The following is a 21,218-nucleotide window of genomic DNA, read 5'->3' on the forward strand; positions in this document are numbered from 1 at the left end:
GATGCAGCCGCCTCAGGCTTGAGCGTTCTGCCCCGGGGATGGGCTTGCTTCGGCCCACGGCTGGGCTGGAGGGGCGAACTGCGCTTCCTCCCCTCCACGTCTCACCGGCCAAACCCAAACCCAGCCCAGCACAGCCTGTCCCCCTGGTCCTGGTGCTGCCCGGAAAGCCCCTTCGGCCCGGCCGTGCCGAGCCTGCTGTCACCAGGAACTGTTCCTCGCCAAGGGCTGGGACGTGGAGTGCCCCAAACTGTCCCAGGGTCAGTGCTGTCCCCCTCGGCCGGGGGATGCTGGTGGATTGGCAAGGAATGCGCAGAGGGCGGGTGGGTGACTGCTGCCCGGCCCTCCGCGGGCTCCGGCGCTCATGGGAGGGGTTGGTAACCAGCCCGCTGCGTTGTCGCCCGCCAGGTTTCGTTCCGCTACCACTGCCAGCTGTACTCGGAGTGGCGAAGGACCAACCAGAAAGTCCGCCTGATGATCCCGGCCTCGCGGAGCCCTCACCCCGTGCCGCACTCCCTCCTCTCCGCCAAGCTCCTGAAGAAGGCCGCGGATGAAACCACCGTCTGAGGCGTCCCTCGGCTGCTGCGCCGCGTAGCCGCCGTCCAGGGCGGCGGGAGCAACGAGGGTCCAACGTCCCCGCGTGCGCAGGAGACGCAGTGACGGTGGAGGCACTGGAAAACAATCATCCCGCGCAGAGGGACTTTGTGGTCAGCACGTGCTTCGTACCACGGCAAGCAGAGAGGTGATCAATGTCCGTCGCGGGAAACGGCCCGGAGGAGCCGGACGGCAGAACGTGCCTGTTTGCAGGGACGCTTTCCTGTAACTAAATTACATACGTGGAAAATATCTCCCTATATATATATATATCTATATATAATATTATTTTTTAACGGCCATGCATATTGTGTTCCAGCCCTTTTGTGTGGATGTTCTAAGCTTCAGTATAGAAGCCGGCAGCCTGATCTCATTCCGAGGTTAAATCTATGCCTTTTCTCCAAACGAGCGGATAATGAACACTTTCCATCGACCGTTCCTGAAAGGCCCTTCTCCTTTGCACTAAATTGGTTTTGATAACACTGCAGCAGCCTTTTCCATCACTCTCTGGTCTCTTTTGTGGTGTTCCTGTCCTTTCTAGAAAGTCGTGTCTTTTTAATGATTATTATAATCCCAGAAGGAGTGAAACGACGTGATACCGAGCGGAGACATTTTGTATTGTAAAGTACTGTAATTTTGAGAATTTCAGATTAAGTTTCAGAATGAGAAAGGCTTTTCCTGTGTAGACGTGACCTCACAGAATGCTTTCTTGCAGATCCTGGCTCGTCCCCAGGACTCGGATGCACTCAGCTCTCGGTTTGTCTGGCAGACGTAGGTGGATCCCAGGGTGGGAAGCGGTGGCCTGTTCTAGCCAAACCCACTGTGGCCTCTGCTCATAAGAGATTCGGAAGGGAGCTTTCCTGACCCCAGAAGGTGAGCGTCGGAGTCTCTGTTTGCTGATGTCCTTTCACACCTTGAGGCTGGACCTCTCGTGGTGTCGGTTGCACATACGTTACGGGACAGGCCGCGCTCTGCAGCCGCGTGGCAAGGCGCAGGGGTCCCGGCTGTCCCCGCGTGCTTTCTTTGCACATTCCTCGGCAGCGGCCGGAGGAGCTGCTGTGACGTGGTTCATCCCAAAAGCACTGTCTGTTGTGTCCTCCAGCGACACGCCCCGAGTTCCCCTGTTCCCAGAGAACAGGCCCTGGGTCCCTTCCTGCAGGGGGCTGGCGGTCCCCTCCTCCTTCACCCGCCCGCGTTCCCAGCTACCGCACCCATGTCTCAGTGCCCCATCTGCCGGGGCTCTCCCCGAGTCTGGCTTCGGTCCTTGCCTCTTCGCTGCTTCCCCACGCTGCCAAACGCTGCCCATGCTCCATGCCGGGCGTTCCTTGTTCCGTAGGGACGCCGACCCTGGCGTGTGCCTGCTGAGTTCTCCAGAGGCGTGCACAGCTGCTTGGCGCGAGCCTCGGCTCTCCTGTGAGGGTGAGGGCAGAGAGCAGGGCGGAGGCAGGCTCCGCGGTCCCGTGTCCTCGCCGTGAGCGGTGGTAGTTACACGCTGTGGCCTTGGCTCCTTTGCCAAACCCAAGGGGATCGGTCTGGTGCCTTGCTAGATCGAGGCCAGTAATTTCTTGAATTCAAAGCACCACGTGCCATTCCTCCTTCTCTCTAGCTGCAAAGCAAGATGCTTTTCCTTATGTGCCCCCTGTTCCCTGACGCTAGGCTGGACGTCACTGGTGGCATGAGCACCGGGGGCCGGTGCCCTGGTACTCCCAGTGGGATGCTCCAGCCCTGGGACCTGGTCTGTGTCTGCTCTCCCCTCCATCTCCTGTCCCAGGGCTCTCGCACAACGCAGTGATACCCCAGCACATCTCGCAGCGGCCTCTCTCTGCTCAGCTGTGTGCTGGTCCGGGCTGGTCTCTGTTCTGAGAAGGAGCATCTCATTTGATTGGGGGTGAACGACTTCTGCCCCAGCCAGGCTGTGCATCCCCACTCCCCTCTCTCTGCTCGCCTCCCTGCCTGTCTCTTCCATTCTCCCACATACCCACAGGCACCTTCCCTTCTGCCCGTCGTGCAGGGATGGCTTGGCCCACGATGCTCCTGGAGCTGCGTAGTCCAGAGGAGCTTCCTGGTCCAACCGCAGCGATGGTCCCTGCGCAGCAGCAGCATCCTGCCTCACATCAGCTCGCGCAGCAGGGCTCCGCAGCGCTCCCCTTCCCTCCGCAGTCAGCGCTGCCCCGCTGCCCTGTGCCTTGTCCTGGGTGCCCCGTCCTCCAGCCCCTCCCCAACGAGTGCCGTGTCACCAGGACGTTCCCAGTGAAGAAAACTGGGGGGTTTAGTTCAACCTTCTCCACCCTGGCTGCCTCCCAGGCACTCGGTGGTGCGACACGTCCAGTTCTGGCAGGTGACGAAGGATGTGCGCTCCCACAATGCGTTCCCCTGGTAAGGACGTCACGGAGCTGGTGTTTCGGTTAGGAAACCCGCTGTCGACCCAAATATGCAACTGTGAAAGGCAGAGGTCCCTGGCTGGGGGCAGCTGGGGCCCAGCCCTGCGCTGCTGCGCAGCCACGGCTTCGCTCTCGGCTCTGTCGTTGTTATCGTGGTTGCCAATAACTGGAGTTGTCGCATGTGCCCCTGCAGAACCCAACAGCGACTCTTTGAGTCTTCTCCCCCTTCGCAGAGATGCTCAGCTGGTGGAGGTGGGAAAGGAGTGTCTCTGACCACCACGTCCCAGTGTCATGGGGAAATGGGCTGTGCAATTCTGTAAATAAAAGTGAGACAAGCTTCGGGCCGTTGTGTCGTTACTGGGGGAGGTGGGAGGGCTGAGGAGCACAGGTTCTCTCCTGAGCGTGAGCCCCGGGTGCTGGCTTCCCAGGGCACTGGGGGCGGCTTTTCTGAGCCCCCAGGACAGCTGGCAGAAGGGTTCATGTTTGAGCCTCAGCTGGACAAAACCTTGAGGTTTTTGTCATTTACGGGCAGGTTTCTCTTGTCCACACACAGGAAATGTGAAGCTGTGTATTAGAAGTGCCATTCAGGACACCACGAAGCCAACGTTCGGACGTGTTCCCAGGGCGTCGACAAGGCCTTAGCCTTGGGCAAGCCCCTGGATGAGACCCATGGTTCCTGGGCCAGCTGGCAAATCAAGAGGGGCTCAGGGCTTGTTTGTATAAAAAGAAAAAGTTTTAAAAAGAGAGAGCACCCTGTTCCTAGGGAGAACGCTCACCCCAGTCCTTTAAAAGAAAACCGTGCTGTGACACAGCAATCTGCCCGGGATGGAGAGGAGAAAAAGCTGCAGCAGCAGCCAGAACAGCGTAAAAGAGAGAGAAAACCCAGAGAAAGGGGGCTCACGGTTAGGAAAGGAGACACATTTTAACAGGGGTGCCTTTCCTTCACGGCTGCTCAGAAGAGTGTACCAAATCTGAGCAGGATTTGTTTGAAGCATCTCTGACACCAACCAGCGTTGAGAAAACCCTGTTCATTGGGGTGCCTGCATCGCCCCGGGCTGCAGCCTTTTCCGTGGGAGCAGGGAGTCACGCCGCTCTGATCCATGCCCCGCTGCGCCTTTGCTGCCAGGACAGGTCCCATCTCGGTGCCGATGGGAGCGCGGGTTTCCCGAGTACCCGCTGGCCTCCGTGCCCAGCCACCAGCCGCTGAGGCGTGGGACAAAAACTGCTGGCTCAGGTTGTCCCCCTGCACCGTGCCCCTCAGAGGACCCCCGTTAGCCTCACCTTACTTTCCAGGGACCAGCGTGCTCCTGCAGAGTCCTGCCTGCAGCGGCACCGGGATGCAGCGGTACCTCCTGCACGAGGAGAGAGCTGACTTGAATGCCTGTGAGTCTTTGTGGTGCAACCCTACATGAAGTTGTTGTGTTTCTCACCAGAATGCTGCAGGTATGCTGCCAAAGAGTTGATTTTCTTATTTTAAATTTTTGAGGGCACCACAGCAAAAGGGAACCTGTTAAACCTTTTCTCACCCTCCACAAAATTACAGTGAAGAGAATCCAGGGCACCAGTCTGTTGAGAAACCCAGCTTTCCTCCGGCCTCACGCCGCCAGCGTCGGGGTGTCTGAGCTGGCTTGCAGAAAGCCGTTTCCTTTTCTCGGTTGAGGTAGGTGTTCCTCACCACACAGGACACGTCCTTTGGGGTATTTCCCGTGACAAAGAGGGTGCTCTGTGCTCCAAAGAGGCCGCTCGTGTTTCGGGATCACTTTGGGGACGGGTAGGTGCTGATGGCCGGGATCCCCACGGCTGTCCTCCACGGAGATGTGAGGACCAGAGCCCGGGGCTAGGATGGCGTTAAAAGAGAAACTGGGCTAAGCTGTGCGTGTTTTCACCAGCTGGGATGTGGTCTCAGATTCCAGAAACCACAGCAATGAGGAATTGCAATCATTTTGCACAGGGCAGGTGAGAAGAATAAGCTTTTCCATCTTGCTCCAAGCCAGTACCAAACTCAGAGATAGCGTTTATACTTCAGGACCACATGTGCTTCTCAGTTTCTTGTCTTAAACAGGAAGGACAATAGGTGAGAGGGAAAAAAACCCCACCCTTGCAATAGGGCAGCTGCAATGTTACCTACAACCTCCGTATAATCCTACAGAAAGGGAATAGAAATGCCCAGCTCCGCTCATTTCTGGGGTGCTTCTGCCCTGGACCCTCCTGGGTAAAAAACAAATGCAGGTGCATGCAATTTCTTTTTGCACATGCAAACTGTGGCCTCGAGGAGGAACAGGAGATGTTCCATGCAGATGCTCTGATGTTCCAGATGTGGATGCCCCATCCTTGAAAACATTCCAGGCCAGGTTGGCCGGGGCTCTGAGCAGCCTGATCCGGTTGGAGATGTCCCTGCTCCTGGCAGGGGGGTTGGGATGGGTGGGCTTTACAGGGCCCTTCCCACCAAACCCTCCTGTGATTCTGTGAGACCCAGACCCCAGCGAGGAGGCGCTGGCCGCTGTGGGTTCCAGAGCAGCCTCCAGTGAAGTCTCTCCTTGGGGGACCCTGTGCCGCTTCCTGCAGCATCTCAGCAGGGTTTCGCTCCGTTGTGGCTGTCCAGGGACAGCCGGGCTCTGGCCCCCGCACCGCTGTGTTTTAATACAAAGAGCTCCATCTCTGACACAGAAGATATTTGCTCACGGTGATCCTGGGAGCGGTTTGCTCGCGGGCCTGCCCTGCCTTTGGCGGAGAGGTGATAAACCCGCGTGGTGGAGGGCTTTTGGCTCGGCGGTTCGCTTGCCCTCCTGGTCTGCTGGGAGAGCAGTGCATACAGAGAAGTGGTCCACGCCGGGTGGCAGGGGAAGGAGCAGATTAAAGAGGGAAGGAAATCTGTTCAAATGTCTTCAGATCTCTACGAAACGGCTGTCAGTGACACCCCTGCTCACTCACGCAAGCACTCTCGGCTGGTATTTAATTGCACCCAAGCAGCTGCTCGAGCTCAAAATAAACGGGGGGGGTGGGACAACGCACCCCAAAGCGATAATCCCGGGGTTGATCTGGGCCGAGAGCAACCCCTGCCTGGGACCCGCTCCGCTGCGGGGGGGAAGCGGAGCTCGGGGGGAGCCGTCGCCGAGGGCCGCAGCGGGGCCGGAACGGGCAGCGGGAGTCCCGGCGGAGCATCCCGGCCGCCTCTGCCTTGGCGATGTGAGGTGCCCAAGGAAGGGACGGGAACCAGAATGAACTGCGTCCTTGCAGCCCTGTGACCTCCCAAAGGAGGAAAAGGCAAGGGGGGGCGGGGGGGGAACACACCAAACCGCTGCGGGCAACGCAGGAAAAGGGGAGCTGCTCTGCAGACGGGGCGGCCGGGGAGCGGTAACGCGGTGACCACCGACGGGAACCCTTCCCCGGGGCCACGGCCAGCCCACCCTGAACCCCCGCCCCCCCCCTTACCCCGCCCCCGGGCAGGACGGAAGGAGAGCCGGGGGCTGCGGCCCCCCCCGCCCCGCTCTCGACACCGAAAGCGAAAGAGCGCGGGTGCCCGCCCCGGCCCGGCCATGGCGGCGGCCGAGGAGCTGCTGGAGGAGGCGGTTTGCGCCGTCTGCCTGGATCTGTTCCGGGCGCCGGTGATGCTGGACTGCGGGCACAACTTTTGCCGGGACTGCGTCCGCCGCTGCTGGGCCCGCGCCGCCCCCTCCTGCCCCCAGTGCCGCCGCCCCCTCCCCGGCCGCGCCCTGCGCCCCAACCGCCCGCTGGCCAACATCGCCGAGGGGCTGCGGCGCCTGGCCCGGCCCGGCCCGGCGCAGGTGAGGTGTCCCCCCCGCCCCGCCCCGCACCCCCGGTCTGCTCCAGCCGCCGGCGCTGAGCTCCTCGCCAGTTCCCCCCGGTAGCTGGTTCTGGGGACGTGCGCGCTCCCGGGCGCAGTGGCTGCAGTTCGGGACCCCCGCCTGCTCCAGCAGCTGCTGAGACCCCGCTGACCCCCGGAGCCCGGGGTGCTCGCACCCCCCGTCTGACCGCAGCAGCTGCGCTGGGCCCCCCAGGAGCTGGCACTTGGTCTTTGCTGCACCCACGGCTGTGGGATGCAGAACGAGATCACGCAAAAAGATGGCTAGGCCGGGATTTGGTGAGAAGGTGGGACAGACTGCAGCCGTCGGGCACAGGGCTGGGTCAGACAAGCGCGCTCACCAGCTCCGTTTTACCCACGGCCGGCCCCTTCCGTATCCCTTTCTGCCTGCTCCTCCTCGGTTCCTCCCCAGTCCCCTTCCCCTGCGTGTTCCCTCTCCGCTCATCACAGTCCCGCCGACCCCCGCGAGCATCCTGGACCCACGGGTCCAGAGGCTGCTGACGTCCAGCGCGGGGAACACGAAGCGTCCGCGTGTAACTCCTGAAGGATGTCTCTCCTTCCAGGAGGAAATGCAGTCGCAGCTGGAGAGCCTCAGGAGGGAGAAAGAAGAACTGGAGAAATGGGAACGGCAGGAGCGACGGATCTGCCAGGACTGCCTGGTAGGCGCACGGTGCTGCTGGGTTTGGAGAGGGGGAGGAAAGGTCCATTCTTGGCCCCTGCAGTTGGTAGATGGAATCGTTGTGTCCGGCTCGTGGTGCACAGGAAGCACCCCGGGAATCACAGTCGTGCTCCGCACCGGACAGTAAAAGCTGGGGATGTTTTTAATTGCTGCCTGTCCCTTTCCGTGGTCCCGCCCTCCCCTGAGAGGATTGTTTCTGCTCCTGAAGGAGAAAGTGAGGGTGGAGAGGGAGAAGATTGTGCCCGAGTTCAAGCAGCTGCGGCAGCTCCTGGAGGAGCAGGAGGGCCTGCTGCTGGCTCAGCTGGGGGAGCTGGAGAAGCAGATAGAAACGAGACTGGAAGAAAACGCTGCGGAATTCTCCAGCAAGAGGATTTATCTGGATGGCCTGATCGAGAAGGAGCATCAGCGGTCCGGACAGGAGTCCCTGCAGGTGGGGGTTGCTGCAGCGCCAGCGCTGTCTTGGCAAACAGCACGTGAGGCACCAGCGACTCGGAAACACGTGAGGGGCCAATCTTACTTCGTTTGTCTTAATTAACCTTGCCTTGATTATATTAACCTCCCCGTGCTGGTGCGCCCGCTTGCTGGGTGAGGGGAACGAGGCGGGTGTGCGCGCGGGGTGGGCGGCACTGAGCTCTTCTCCCTTTCTCCACCTAGGATGCCGGTGACGTTCCGAGCAGGTACGTGCTGCTTTCTCCCTCGTGTCGCGCTGCTGCCTTGGGGTTGCAAAGGTTCCTGCCCCAGAGCAAGGCTGGGTGCCTCAGATACGTATTTCAGTTTTCTGGAGGCTAACGAACCAGCGTGACTGCCAGGGGCTGTCCCTGGGGAAATTCTCGAGGACCTTTCCTTTCCAAGGCCTCTGTTTGCAGGCCTGGGTGGCTTCTCCGTGATGGGTGTGTAGTGACACGAAGGCACAGAGACCAGGGCACAGTGCCCTTGGCTCAGGGCTTCCCCGCTCGGGTGTGACACAGGTTTCCTCGGAAGGGACGGGGTGACGGGGGACACCAGGGCCGTCGCTCAATACAAATTTAAGTGGCGATGAGAGCACTGGTGGCCTAGCCGACGAGACCTGCTGTCTGTTCTCGGTGATGCTGTTGCGTGTGTGAGAGTGGACGTTCTCGGGGGGGATCGTTTCGGCTAGAAGTGGCCCCTAGGAGCTGGCGCTAGCGGAGTCTGAGTTCACGGAGGAACAGAAACGCTGTGGCTTGTGCCGCTCCAGGTGCGAGAGGGCAGCCCTCCGGCAAAAGGAGCGGGTGAGCCACGAGCTGGAGGAGGAACCCGGTGTCTGCTCAGAAAAGGCTCCTGCGCTGGAGGACGCACCAAAAAAACCCCGAGGTACAAAGAAGGGATCTCGGAGAACGGAAGCGTCCGAGGGTGGAGAGAAGGGGGTGGTCAGTGCCCCGCAGGAAGGAGGAAAAGCCCTTGTGTAGCGTGTCCCGCCCAGGGGACGCGCTGGAGAGGTGTCCCAGCTCAAGTGGGAGGATGTTCCCTGTCCCTTTCCCCCCTGCTCAGAGCAGGTACCCCCGGGTGGGATTGCTCTGCGTTCTCCCCAGCTGAGTTCTGAGTATCTCTGAAGACAAAGATCCCACAACTCCTCAAACCGTCTTGGTGACCCTCTAGACGTGCTACAGTACGTCAGCGTCCATCTGGCGCTGGGCAGCCCCGAGTTCTTTCTGCTCCCGTTGCTTTAGGTTTCTTCCTTCCCGCTTCAACTGGAGACACCCACCAGCGCAGCACTGGGAAGGAGGGGTGCAGGGTCTCTGCACCTCAAAGCAGTGTTGGTGTTACCCAGCCCCGGAGGTGACCGCTGGGCTCCATCTCTTTCAGACGCTGTGACAGCTGCCCCCAGGGAGGGAGCGGAGGAGTCACGGGGACGCTACACAAGAGGTGAGCTCTGGGGAGCCTCCTCCGGTTAACCCTGCTTGCGAGGGATGCAGCACATGTTTTGGGGGGCAGTGCACCTTCCCACGTCTGGGCTCAGGGCACAGGGCTACCGCCCATTTTGAGTTAGGCACCTTCTGGGAGAAAAGTGTTGCCAGGTTTCCTCCCAGCCAGGACCAAACGCGGACCCAGCACGGTGAAACTCTTCCCAGGACGATCTCTACCCTTGCTCTTTGACCTGTCGTCTTTCGTGCAGTGACAGTGACTCTGGATTCGGACACAGCCCACTCCCGACTCGTCTTGTCGGAGGATCGGAGGAGCGTGATGCAGGCAGCCGTGCAGCAGAGCCGGCCTGACAGCCCAGGGCGATTTGACCCGTGGCCTTGCGTGCTGGGCTGCCAGGGGTTTGACTCGGGGCGACCGTGCTGGGAGGTGGAGGTGGGCTGCGGGTCGTGCTGGGCTGTGGGGGTGGCCCTGGAGTCCGTGAAGAGGAAGGGACCGATTGACATGAGCCCCGCAGGGGGCATCTGGGCGGTGGGGCGCTACAAGGAAAAGCTCCAGGCTCTCACCTCCCCGTCTCCCACCCCCGTCCCCTGCAGCGCGGGGCCCCGGCGGGTGCGGGTCTGTCTGGACCATGCGGAGGGGCAGGTGATGTTTGTGGATGCGGACAGCGAGGCTGCGATTTTCACTTTCCCGCGAGCCGAGTTCGGGCGGCAGCGACTCCACCCCTGGTTCTGGGTGGGCAGGGGGTCCCGGCTCAAACTGCGGCCTGGGGCCTGAGGAGGCTCTGCTGTGGCGATGGCTGCAGCCCTGCAGCCTGGGCAGCCTCCGTCTCTGGTCCCTGAGGCTGGGGTGCTTCTCTTAGCTTGGGAAAGCACAAGGAGATATTAATCTTTTGGGCATGAGTTACGTCTCCAGATAATGCTGTGGGTGGCATTACAATCCCTGCTTTTTAACAAATTCGTGTACTCGATAATTCTTCGATGTTCGCCTCTTCAGTTTGTTTCTCTGGTTGCTGTGAGGCTCTTGGAAAGAAAATTTGGTGGTTTGGATCTTCTCCAGCCAAAGAACTATGGCCAGGAGTTTGCTGGAGTTTAGGAAGAGGCTGCTGGAACTGCTGGTTTCACACGTGTCGATTCGTAGCACGGCCGGGGTTTGTGGCGTTGCACGGCAGAAGCAAAAAACGGTAATAACCGAAGTTCTGTAAATAGCCAGCACAGAACCAGAGAAGAGCCGCTCTGCGGGAGTGAGCTCCCCTGGGGACTTCGGACACCTCCGGGGTCCTGGCTCCCCATCCCTGGCTGTCCCTGCGGCGTCGCCGTGCTCTGCTGTAAGGACCGGGCTGGACGCACGTGTCGGCGCGAATGGGAAGCAAGACGAGGAGAGGCTCGGGATGTGCGGGGAAGATAAGTGTTATCAGCAGCTCCAGCGTCCCGCTGTGTTTGGGGTTTTAACTTAATCGTTAAGTGTAATTAATTGAAAAAAAAAAAAAAAAAGCCAGAGAGTTTGAGCCTGCTGTATTTTTCATGGCCCTGTACAGAGCCGCTCTGTGGTGTCCCCACGCTCGGTGGCACCTCTCTGCCCTGGGGCCGCCTGGCACCGAGCCCTGCATCGTCTCTGCGCTCCCCGCTGTCTCCGCAGTCCCAGTGCGGAGTGGTGGGGACGAAGGAGGCGCTTTGTTGGCATCCATATCCAAGACCTGCCACCTCTCCCGCGTGGTGGCCAGAGGAACCAGGTGAGGAGAAGCTGGCAGGACCCAGGACCCTCCCCGTTCTCAGCACTGAGACCCACAGCGGTGCTGTTTGCCCTTCCCGTCCCCCCCCGCCACCCGCAGCCCTTCCATGTCAGGGGCACAGCCTGAGCCACGAGTCCGTCCCCACCCAGAGCCACGGGAGTAGCCTCTCCCGGGGACATGGAGCCAGGCAGAAAGCAAAGACCGGGGCTTCGTTCTCAGCGTCGGCAAACGCCACCCGCCCCTCTGCGAAGTCCAGGCAGACCTGGATGGCCCTGGGCGGGCAGGCGAGGTGCAGCGGGGTCCAGTCGGGGTCGGTGAAAGCATAGTATTGCCCAAACCACTGCCCCACGGCCCAGATCCCCTCCTGGGGGGTAAAACTGAGGACCCCCTTCCTCCTAACAGCCTCCCGGGCCACCCCCACAGCCCACCAGTCCCCCGCCTCGGCCACCTCCACCTCCCAGAGGTGCCGGCCCGTGGAGAAGCCCTGGCAGCCCAGCACGCACGGCTCCATGTCAAACCGCGCGGGGTTGTCGGGCAGCGAGCTCCACTCGTGCCCCCGGCCCACGCCTCGCTGGTTGGCGGCCAGGATGAGGAAGGGGTTGGCGGTGTCCGGGTCCAGGGTCACGTTGGCTGCGGACGGAGGAGGAGAAGCTGCTCAGGACGGGCAGCCCCAGGGGCTGCATCCGCCCCAGCAAGAGAAGGGACGGGGCGATTTCCTTGCATCCCGTGGGGGGATCCTACCCCTGCTCCTCATCCAGGAGCTCCCAGTTTCCCGGAGGAGGATGCCACAGGGACACATCTGCCGTGCAGACACCTGGGCCCTCCTCATCAGAGAACCACTCCTCCTCTTCCTCCCTAAACACTCACCTCTCCCGCTCATCTCCACCTCGCCGGCCGGGGTCTCCCTCTCTTCTCTCAGTATTTCTGCAGAAAATCAACAGGAGCAGAGCCAGGATTCCCTGTTGGAAGTGGGAATTGCAAGATTCGGAGACCGCCTGAAAGTGATGGAGAAGCAGAGGGAATGGTGGGAAAGCCGCAGCGTCCAGGCGCTTTTCAGAGACCCGGCAGACTGCCCCCGCGCAGGGCGGTCTGGATGGGGCTGGGGGCCTTCGGTCTGCGCTGTGCCCCCCTGCCCTGCTCAGCTCGTGGCCGGACCGGGCGCACGCAGCGTTCCCAGCTTGTTTGAGCGAGCGGATCAGAGCCCAGCGGGGCTGATGGCCGGAGTCCTGCACCCTCTCCTCCTGGGAAGACCGCACCACCAGAGCTTCCACCTCCTCTTGGTGACCACCTCAAGCGCCCTGGGGTTGCTGGCGGTGTGACCTCCTCTGACCCCTGAATTTGGGAGTTCGCTCCCTGCATTCTTGCATTCCTGCAGTGCCCCGTCACAGGATCTGCCGCGGCTCCTGGCTTCCGCCGGCTGCGCGTGGGTGATAAGAGCCCGCGGTGCTGCCGGAGGGGCCGTGTCCTCCTGCAGCAAGATGCTCAGAGCCCTCTGAGGTCAGTGGCACACCTGCACCCCTGGCCCCGTGGGACGTCGCCTGGGGACACCAGTCACAGCCCCCGGCTGCGCTCTGGGTGCGCAGGCCACGTGCGGCGCCGACGGCCGAGGTCTGGCTCCTCGCAGACGCTGCCTGTTCGGATTCACCGCGCTGCCGCGGTGTGACCCGCTGCCAGCCAGCTGCTCCGGGACGCGGCCCCGCCAAGGCCAGGCTGGGAATGGACCAGCTTGGCGGGGACTCGGGGACCGCTGGGGCGTGGTGGCATGGGCACGGCACGGTGCAGGCTGCCGCTCGCAGCCAGCGTGCGTGGGCAGCTGTGGTGGGACTTCCCGGCGTGTCAGCCGGTGAGGGGGTCAGACAGGGTCCCAGGCACAGACACAGACACGCGTGTGGAGTCACACAGACGTGTGACTGTGTCACACGACACACGCTGCCAGCTGGGCACGCGAGGGCTGAGCACTGGCTGCAGCTGCCTTCGTGACACCTCCCAGGGCTGCAGCTTTCTCCGAACGCCCCATCCTCCACGGCCTTGCCTCTCGGCCGGGGTGGGAATTCCTTTTGAGCCATTTTTTCAGCTGGCGCTGGGCTTTGCTCCCGTTCCCGCGCTGCCTCTGCCTGGAACTGCGGCTGAGATCCAGCCACTCCCGAGCCTGGGCAGCCACAGGAAGAGGCTGCGGTCAGCAGCGTGGAGGGTGTCCGTGGCAGGGACGCACCTGGGGATACTGTCAGGAGAGCGTTTCCGGAAAAAGCATTGCAAAAAGAAACCCTGAATTGCTCAACCACTTTCGTTTTTGAGCAGAGGCAGCGCAGGCGGAAATGAGCAGCAGGCTGGGGCGCAGACGGGAGATTTTGCTGTGTCCTCAGATGGGGAAACACTTGGCTCGGATCAGAGTGACCCCTCCGAACGTGCCGAGCATCTCCTGCCGCAGCCCGGAGCCGTGACGGAGCGCGGGGCCCCAGGTACGTGCTGTCTCTCGGAAAGCTGCCGATGGAAATCGCTTTCTGCCATCTGCCCAAATCAGTTGTGGTTTTCACCTCTCGTTAACGCAGCCGGGACTGAGTCAGCGAGCGATAAGAGGGTTTTGGGGGGTTCAGCGTGGGGCCAGCCCCGCCTTGGCTGGGTGTTGGGCTGGCGTTTGGGTTGTTCTCCTTGCCCTGCTCTGGGACCCCCTCCTGTCCTCGCTGCGGGGGATGCTCCACCAGCTGAGGCCCAGATCTGTCCCAGAGCGGGGGGCACACAACCCGGCTCCAAGCGCTGGGTCTGGGTTTCTCCTCGTCCTGCACTTTTCCATCTCTTTCTTGGGGCTGAGGAAGAAAAGCAAGGGCTCCATCGTAAAGCGACTGCCACTATTTCCTGGAACCAGGGGAGATGATGTGGCTCGTCCTGTGTTCCCCCCTGGGAAATTCCTACGTGTTTCCATACCAGCCGGCTGCTTTGTATGTAAAGCACCAAGCTGATGACGGAAAATCTATTTCAGCCTTCGGCATCTGAGGCTCTTCCCTAGCCGTTACAAAAAGAGGCTGCAATCAGCAACAAACCCCTTGAAAAGTGAATTACTTTTTTTTTTTTTTTTTTTTTTACTCCTGTTTCTCCTCCCTTTCACCCTTTCTCTCTCCTGCCCCGTCTCCAGGTTGTGCTCCGGCCAAGAGGATGCTCTCCACCTTCCGCCTCCGCTGCTGGCTGCCGGCATTTGTCGTTTGCGGTTTAGTTTTCCAAGTTCATGAGCTGCGGTCAGGTAGGGATCCTCCCGCTTCTCGCTGATCCCTGCGGTGTTGCTTCCAGCCGGAACGTCTCCCCGGTGCCGGCGCAGCTTCTCCCACGGCTGAGGGTGTCCCATCCTGCCAGATCCCGGTTTGATCCTGCCGGATCCCGGTTTGGTCCTCCGGCTGCCTCGGCGCAGGCGTTCGCATGCCCTCGCTGGAGCCGGGCGGAGACGCGGTGATGCTGATGGGTTGATTTTAGTTTGCTGCTGTTTCCCTCCCTGCTTTCCCTGTTCCCAGCGCATTCCCAGCAGGTCACTGCTTTACTGGGCTGTGTCCAGGCTGTGCTGGACCCTTTGCAGAACCAATTCCACAAGGGGAAAAAAACAACACCACCAAAAACTGTTTGAAAAATATTCTGGGCTTTTTTTCCCGTTGGATTGCTGACCTGAAGCAGGTTCCTCAAGGCAGCGCTGGCGAAAGGATGCAGCACAGCAGTTCACTCAAAAGCTAACTCACAGTTGTTTCTTCTTCCTCCGGGGTTTCTCCCAGCTCCACTCAATGTGACCGGACCCCCCGGCCCCATCGCCGTGGCCGTGGGCGAGGACGCGGTGTTGCCCTGCCGCTTCTCCCCGGCGCAGGGAGCGCGGGATACGGAGGTGACTTGGTTTCGGGAAAACTTCTCGCCCTTTGTGCATCGCTACAAGGGGGGCCAGGACCAGTTCGGGGAGCAGATGCTTCAGTACCAGGGGCGCACCGAGCTGCTGAGGAACGGCCTCGCCCAGGGCAGCGTGGACTTGAAAATTTTCCACATCCGGCTGTCTGACAGAGGCAATTACACCTGCTTCGTTCGCCATGACTCGCATTACGACGAGGCCGTGGTGGAGCTGAAGGTGACAGGTGTGTAGTCTGTGTCCCCGGTACCTCTAATTCCCTTGCTGGTAGCCAACGCTCTTCATCCCAGGAGCAATTTCAAGTGGTTGCTTTGGAAACGGGGTTTTATTAAGTCGCAGAGTTAAAAATAACCGAGAACATCGCAGAGAGGTAGAATTGCCCACCGAGCATCCGGAGGGAGCTTGTGAGATACGCTGCCTACTTTAGGAGTATCCATAGAGCCAGAAAACCTTTGCGGTTGGAAGAGACCTCCGAGATCATCAGGTCCAACCGTCAACCCAACACCACCACACCTACTAAACCATATCCTGAAAGTGTTTGCGGACAATTTCATGAACAATTTCATGTTCTTGGTATTGTTTTCCTCATATACGTAGGTGTAAGAAAAAAATTTGGCATTGGGTAATAAAGTAAGAACATCTTAGTTCGTGCTTTTACATTTTAATACGTAGGCCCGCAGGTTATTTTGCTGACGCGGTAGCTTCCAGAGTAGATCTGGGGTTGAGTTGCATGAAAAAGACGGCACAAAACGTCGGGGGGCTTCTCTGCGTGTCTGTCCTCACTCCGGGTGACGCTTGCTTTTAAAAACCCTGGGATTTGTCTCTGTTGAAGTCCATCCCTTTGCGTGAGGGAGAGGAACAGCCGGGCCCCCTTCTTCCCCCAGTGTCCAGCATTCCACCGGGGTCTCTGTTTTCCCGCAGCCAGCGGCTCTGCCCCGCTCATCGCGCTGGAGCGCTACCAGGACGGGGGGATCCGGGTGGCCTGTCACTCGGCCGGCTGGTTCCCGCGGCCCCAGCTGCTGTGGCGGGATCCCGGCGGGCGGTATCTCCCAGCCCTCTCGGAAAACGTCACCCAGGACGCGAGCGGCCTCTTTGCAGCGGAGAGCAGCATCATCCTCACGCGGGGCGCGAACCGGGAGCTTTCCTGCTGGGTCCGGCACGCGCCGCGCAGCCCGGAGCAGCGCTCAACGTTCTACGTCGCAGGTGAGCCCAGGCCTGGGGCATCGCCCCACTCGTGTTTGCGGTGCGGCTGCGCTCCGAAGGCGCCGCTGGTGGGAAACCTCAGCTGCGCCGTGCGGGCTGCATGGTCAGCGTGCTGAACATGTTTCACAAGCAGGCTGCCAAATTTGGCAGGGCTGCCTGGAAGGGCGGGTTTAGGGGGAAACGTGGGGTTTCCCCGTGGTAGCGGGGTTTCTCCAGACACCTGGGTTCAATCCCAACATCCATAGCTCTGGAACGGAACACAAAAGGAGAAAACCCAGCCCACGGCCTCATCTCGTGTGCGGGGAAAATCTCTTCTCCCGGTTTGCTGTGAGAAATAAACCGTGGTGGCTCGATTTAGCATCTGCACATATTGAGTGCATTTTTATTTTTCCTTGTCACACAGAAAAGCTCCTTTTTTACGGGGAGATTGATTTGGGGCGGGGATATTCCGGAACAGAGGTGCGGTGGTGAACTGGACCGTGCAACAGTTGCGTCCTGTTCCTCTTTTTCTTTGGGAATGAGTGATTTTGGGAGACATTGTTTCCCTGGGGGACCCATGATACTGGTGGTCCTGCTCTGCACTGGGGTGTTGCTGGTGATGCATGTGTTACCCATTTGTGATCTTGAGTTACCTAATGAATTTTTTTTTTCCAAAAGAAAGCATGATTTAACTAGAAATAATTTGGTTAGAAATCCATTTTCCCTTGAAAAATGCCCCACGATGTGTGCAGACAAATCGTCATCAGCCTCAGACAAGTGCTGAATTCCCAAAAGGGATTTTTTTTTTTAAATATTATTTGTTGTCGGTTTGTGGAGTTCAGCCAGAGGCTGATTTTCACCGTCGATGGGTTCAGACCTGCTTGAGATGAGCTCATATGAAACAGAAATCATCACCTCCCGTTGCAGGGTGACCTGACCCCGTCGGGGGGTTTTATTTTTCAGACCCCTTTTTCCAAAACGCCCGTCCCTGGATGACCGCGCTGGGCGTGATCCTGGCTGTGCTGGCTGCTCTCCTTGTTGTCGCTGTTTATCTGTTTAAAATTAAAGGTACGGCCCTGGCGCGGCGTTGGGGGAAGGGGCTGGGTAGCCCTCTGGGGAGGTTTGGGAAACACCGGGATGGTCCCAGACTCGCCCCATCTCTCGGAGGCGCGTGCGGTGCCAGGGAGGTTAAAGACGCAGGGATTTCCTTTCTGGCAAGAGAAGAAAGGTGATTTCTCCCACAAAAAGGCGAGCAGAGAAGGACGGGGCTGTTGAAGCGGCATGCGTCGCACGGGCGCTTCCAGACCCCGCCGCCTTCCTGCCTTGTCGCTCCTGCTGGGGTTTGAGCCGTGCTCTTTGGAAGGGATGAGTTTTAAAATTATTCCAATTTTTTTTCTTTCCTTCCTAGGGAAGCAGGAGAAAAGAATAGGTAAGCTTTACTTTCCACTTCCCAGAAACTGGAGAATTCCCTCAGACTGAAGAATTTGTGGGGCACGTCTTTAAGGGATGGGAGGGGATCATTCAGCTAGCTGCAACATAAAATTGTGAAATTATTTTGTGAGATCATGAAATGATGAAACGATGTCGTAATTTTAAGGAAAATCATTGCAGAACCCCAAAAATGTGAACAAACATTGTGCCAGCAGTGACCTTTGCTTTTCAAAGGCCTCGCAAGGTTCTTCCCGAAGCCGGAGGACGCTCTGGGGTGGCACATTTCCTTCTGCAGGGACCTCAGCTTTGTCTGAGCACTGAAAAACCGTGGGGCTGGGGTGGCTAGGGGAGCGCTGAAGGTGAAATCAAACCCCACGCTCCTCCCGTGTTGATGCAAACCTGCCCCGGAGCTGGAACCCTCCTGTGGGTCTCCATGGGGTGGGTGGGTGAGGTCTCTGAAAGTCCCGAGAGGAAAGGTCTTGAGGAGCCACTGGGCTGGAGCTGTTCCACCGCGAGCGATCTCCGCCTCCCCCACCCCAACAGGCATATCGGGGAGAAAGGGACCGGCTCGGGTGGTGATGCTCTCCTCTGGTTTTGCTTTTCAGCCACGCAGGAGGCAGCGCTGCGTAAGTCCCGCTCCCCGTCTTCCTGCTGAAATCCTCGGGGAAAGCGTCCCGGCGGTTCCGTTCACCCTCTCGTTCCGTCCAAATGTCGGGTTTAGGCAAATGCTTCACTTCCCCCTCCCCGATGCCCTAATGATGCGAGTGTTCACCCTGAAAAGTCACTGGGGTTTTTGCCCCGAGAGGCTGCCAGTGCTTTTCCACTCTCGTTTTCATTTAAGCAGTGAAATTGTAGGGAAAAGTTATTGGCTTTGGGGGGAGGACTAGAGAAACCTGGCCTGTTGGGAATTTTCTCATAAAATGAAGATTGTTTGATTACCAAGACATTTTAAAAACCCCAAAACGCCGGCAGACGGCCTGTATTTTTGTTTGCTTGCGGCTCATGGAATCGCCATGGGATATTCTATACGAATATAAAACTGGGCGCTCATTAAATCGATGCCAATGCAGATCGACGGGGAAAGTAAATCCGGGTCAGCTCACTGGGGAGTCACGGGCATCCTCGCAATCGGAGCATAAATCCGTGCAATCAGAGCATAAATCCTCCCAATCTGAGTATAAATCAGCGCTCGCCGCAGTTCCGCGGTCCCGTGGCTGGCGTCCCGGGGGGATGCACGGGTGCCGGGTGCTGACTCCTGCCTGTTTCTGTTTGTTGCTCAGGGGACCGCGACGCGGAGATCGGTGAGTCCGCTTCCCTTCCTCGCAAAGGGACTTCTTACACGGTCTGTGTAGGGCGGTGGGTTGGTTTGTTGGGGTTTTTTCTTTCGTTCTCACTTTTAAAGCGTGAAGGGAACCAAAAAGTGGTGGAGGGATGGAAGGAAAAAGAGAGAGTGAATTTGAGAACTGGGAAATTAAAGGTGATGATGCCGCGGTGGCACGGGTGGGGCGGGAGCGCCCTGTGACAGGTCCCCTTGTCAGGGAGGGGCCCCCGGGGACCTTCTCCTGCCCCAGATTTGAGCAAGACAACCTGCAAAGCCCCGGGGCTGGGTGTGCGACAAGGCTCTGCATTGGCAGAAACCCACCCTCCTGCGTCTGCGGGCGGCTATGGGAGAGGTTTATATCCAAATCAATATCCCACAACCCGTCTGTGCTCATTTATCCTCTTTTTCAGAGAAGCAAGCTGAAGAACTTGGTGAGTGTCCTTCTCCCTCCTACATGGGAGATCTTCTTTGGGTTTCAGAATAGAGGGAGGGAGATTCAGATCAGATATTAGGAAGAAATTTTTTACGCTGAGGGTGGTGGAGCACTGGCCCAGGTTGCCCAGAGAGGTGGTGGATGCCCCATCCCTGGAAACGTTCCAGGCCAGGTTGGCCGGGGCTCTGAGCAACCTGATCTGGTTGGAGATGTCCCTGCTCCTGGCAGGGGGGTTGGGCTGGGTGGGCTTTCCAGGTCTTTCCAGTTTTCAAAGAAAGTACAAGGCGACCATCAATACGTCTGAATCCGGACAGGCAGAGTGACGGTGGGTGTGGGAAAAGGACGGAGCTTGTTCACGTAGCTGGACATGGGAGTTTGGGAGCTATGTGCTGTGAGATGGCTTACACAACACAGCAGCAATTCAGAAAATTTGCAGTGTTTTTTTGTTTTGTTTTGTTTTTTTTTAAAGCATGGAGAAGATACGCCGTGCCAATAGAGAAAGGTAATTACAGTTTGGTCTTTTGGGTGCTGCATCATCTTACCTGCTTTCATCTCCCTGCCTGGTAGCTCCCCTCCCACAGCGACGCCGGTGGGACGGGGGATGCTTCTGCCAACCCTGGCTGCATGGGAGGAGGTGTAACACCCAGACCCCGCGGTCGTTTGGTGCACGCCCCTGTTTCAGGCCAATCTGGAGAGCCCTGGTCCTCAGCGAGCGGTGCTGGCCGCGTTTCAGAGACACGGGGATTCTTCAGCCTGGTGTTCTGCTGGCCACGCTCTTCCCTCTCTGCGCGGTGACATCTCTGTGCCTCATTTTCTGCTCCTTGCAGAAAATTACCTCACGCAGCTTCCCATCCTGCAGCCGCCCAGCTACCGCTTGTGCCCTTCTCCTTCCTCCTTATGCAGGCCAGCAAAGCTCCAGGGCGAGCTCTGAGGTGCTGGCTCCCTCTCTCCTGCAGTGGAGGTGGTTCTGGATCCAGACACGGCCCACTGTGACCTCGTCCTCTCCGACGACCGCAAGAGCGTGAAGCGAGAGGACACGCGGCAGGACATCCCCGACATCCCGGAGAGATTCAACCCCTGGCGCTGCGTGCTGGGCCGCGAGGGCTTCACCTCGGGGAGATACTACTGGGAGGTGGAGGCGGAGGATGGAGGAGGATGGACTGTGGGGGTCTCTCGAGAAGACGTGACAAGGAAGGGCGAGATCGAGTTTAAACCGGAGGAGGGCATCTGGGCGGTGGGGAAATGGGCAGGGCAATTCCAAGCCCTCACGTCCCCGAATCGCACTCTCCTTCCTGAAATCCAGACCCCCAGGCGGATCCGGGTCTCTCTGGATTATGAAGAGGGACGTGTGACGTTTTTCAGTGTTGACGAGGAGATTCCCATCTTCACGTTTACACTGGCGTCATTCGAGGGGAGAAGAGTCCACCCTTGGGTCTGGCTGGGTCCTGGGACGTTGCTCAGAATGTGGCCCTGATGAAGAGGAGGGAGCAAGAGAAGGCTTTTCTAGGTGACCTCAGGAGTTCAGACTTGCAGGAGGATTTCAGTTGGAAGGAACTTGTGGAGGTTTCTGTTGCAGCTCTGCTCACAGCAGGGCTCACCTCAAAGCTGAGGTCTCCTTGGACCTCGGTCAGCGGAGTTGTGTGGCATCTCCAAGGGTGGAGAACTCGTTACCTCTCTGGGTGCTGCACCTCTCTCAGGGGGAAGGATTAACCCTTCGTGTCTCCTCAGGGTTTCCCCTGATGCCACCCGTGACTGTTGCCGTTCATCCTCACCCTCTACCTGTTGAACAAAACTTCCCCTACAAAGCCAACTCCCACAACGGAGATCATCTTCCCATCTTCCCCGTTTATAAACGTGCGGAATAAAGTCACTGCAGCAGGGTTTGTCTGC

At 59.0% G+C, this 21,218-nt stretch overlaps 4 protein-coding genes across 11 annotated transcripts in view; 3 read left to right on the forward strand and 1 right to left on the reverse strand.

Annotated features, from left to right (window-relative positions):
* MARCHF2 (membrane associated ring-CH-type finger 2) overlaps positions 1-3,314 on the forward strand; it is a 33,301-nt gene extending 29,987 nt beyond the window's left edge. For all 6 annotated transcript variants that reach the window (XM_086767347.1, XM_086767346.1, XM_086767344.1 and 3 more), the window contains one exon: positions 406-3,314. In XM_086767347.1, the coding sequence (XP_086623473.1) occupies positions 406-564 (159 nt within the window). In that variant the 3' untranslated portion in view covers positions 565-3,314. The remainder of the gene's footprint in view (positions 1-405) is intronic.
* Positions 3,315-6,444: 3,130 nt separating this feature from the next.
* LOC104476618 (E3 ubiquitin-protein ligase TRIM11-like) lies at positions 6,445-10,336 on the forward strand. 3 transcript variants are annotated; one of them, XM_086767330.1, is made up of 7 exons: positions 6,445-6,757; positions 7,359-7,454; positions 7,683-7,973; positions 8,129-8,151; positions 8,691-8,806; positions 9,299-9,358; positions 9,609-10,336. In XM_086767330.1, the coding sequence occupies exons 1-7, from the start codon at positions 6,509-6,511 to the stop codon at positions 10,130-10,132; spliced, it is 1,359 nt and encodes a 452-aa protein (XP_086623456.1). In that variant the 5' UTR covers positions 6,445-6,508; the 3' UTR covers positions 10,133-10,336. The 3 variants fall into 3 exon arrangements, with proteins under 3 accessions (XP_086623456.1, XP_086623457.1, XP_086623458.1); XM_086767331.1 differs by lacking the exon at positions 6,445-6,757 and adding an exon at positions 6,774-7,082; XM_086767332.1 differs by lacking the exon at positions 6,445-6,757 and adding an exon at positions 6,774-7,074.
* A 518-nt stretch (positions 10,337-10,854) lies between these two features.
* LOC147597495 (E3 ubiquitin-protein ligase TRIM7-like) lies at positions 10,855-12,850 on the reverse strand. Its single transcript, XM_086767333.1, has 2 exons — positions 11,955-12,850; positions 10,855-11,717 (listed from the first exon to the last, which is right to left on the reverse strand). Exons 1-2 carry the CDS (start codon positions 11,965-11,967, stop codon positions 11,197-11,199), a joined length of 534 nt encoding a protein of 177 aa, XP_086623459.1. The 5' UTR covers positions 11,968-12,850; the 3' UTR covers positions 10,855-11,196.
* Positions 12,851-12,924: 74 nt separating this feature from the next.
* On the forward strand, positions 12,925-21,214 carry LOC104476655 (butyrophilin subfamily 1 member A1). Its single transcript, XM_086767094.1, has 11 exons — positions 12,925-13,546; positions 14,218-14,322; positions 14,840-15,187; positions 15,883-16,164; positions 17,107-17,211; positions 17,552-17,572; positions 18,180-18,200; positions 18,855-18,875; positions 19,306-19,326; positions 19,798-19,830; positions 20,285-21,214. The coding sequence occupies exons 2-11, from the start codon at positions 14,238-14,240 to the stop codon at positions 20,800-20,802; spliced, it is 1,455 nt and encodes a 484-aa protein (XP_086623220.1). The 5' UTR covers positions 12,925-13,546; positions 14,218-14,237; the 3' UTR covers positions 20,803-21,214.
* The last annotated feature ends 4 nt before the right edge of the window (positions 21,215-21,218 follow it).

Source organism: Chlamydotis macqueenii, chromosome 26 (genome assembly GCF_036417535.1).
Source record: "Chlamydotis macqueenii isolate bChlMac1 chromosome 26, bChlMac1.mat, whole genome shotgun sequence".
Lineage (NCBI taxonomy): Eukaryota > Metazoa > Chordata > Aves > Otidiformes > Otididae > Chlamydotis > Chlamydotis macqueenii.

Bases quoted from the DNA above. Each gene is read 5' to 3' on its own strand.
- LOC104476655 (XM_086767094.1), top strand. From the start codon at position 14,238: ATGCTCTCCACCTTCCGCCTCCGCTGCTGGCTGCCGGCATTTGTCGTT. The intron at 16,165-17,106 runs GTGAGCCCAGGC...TTTATTTTTCAG, and splicing joins CTCAACGTTCTACGTCGCAG to ACCCCTTTTTCCAAAACGCC. The intron at 19,327-19,797 runs GTGAGTGTCCTT...TTTTTTTTAAAG, and splicing joins GAAGCAAGCTGAAGAACTTG to CATGGAGAAGATACGCCGTG.
- LOC104476618 (XM_086767330.1), top strand. From the start codon at position 6,509: ATGGCGGCGGCCGAGGAGCTGCTGGAGGAGGCGGTTTGCGCCGTCTGC. The intron at 7,455-7,682 runs GTAGGCGCACGG...CTGCTCCTGAAG, and splicing joins GGATCTGCCAGGACTGCCTG to GAGAAAGTGAGGGTGGAGAG. The intron at 8,152-8,690 runs GTACGTGCTGCT...GTGCCGCTCCAG, and splicing joins GCCGGTGACGTTCCGAGCAG to GTGCGAGAGGGCAGCCCTCC.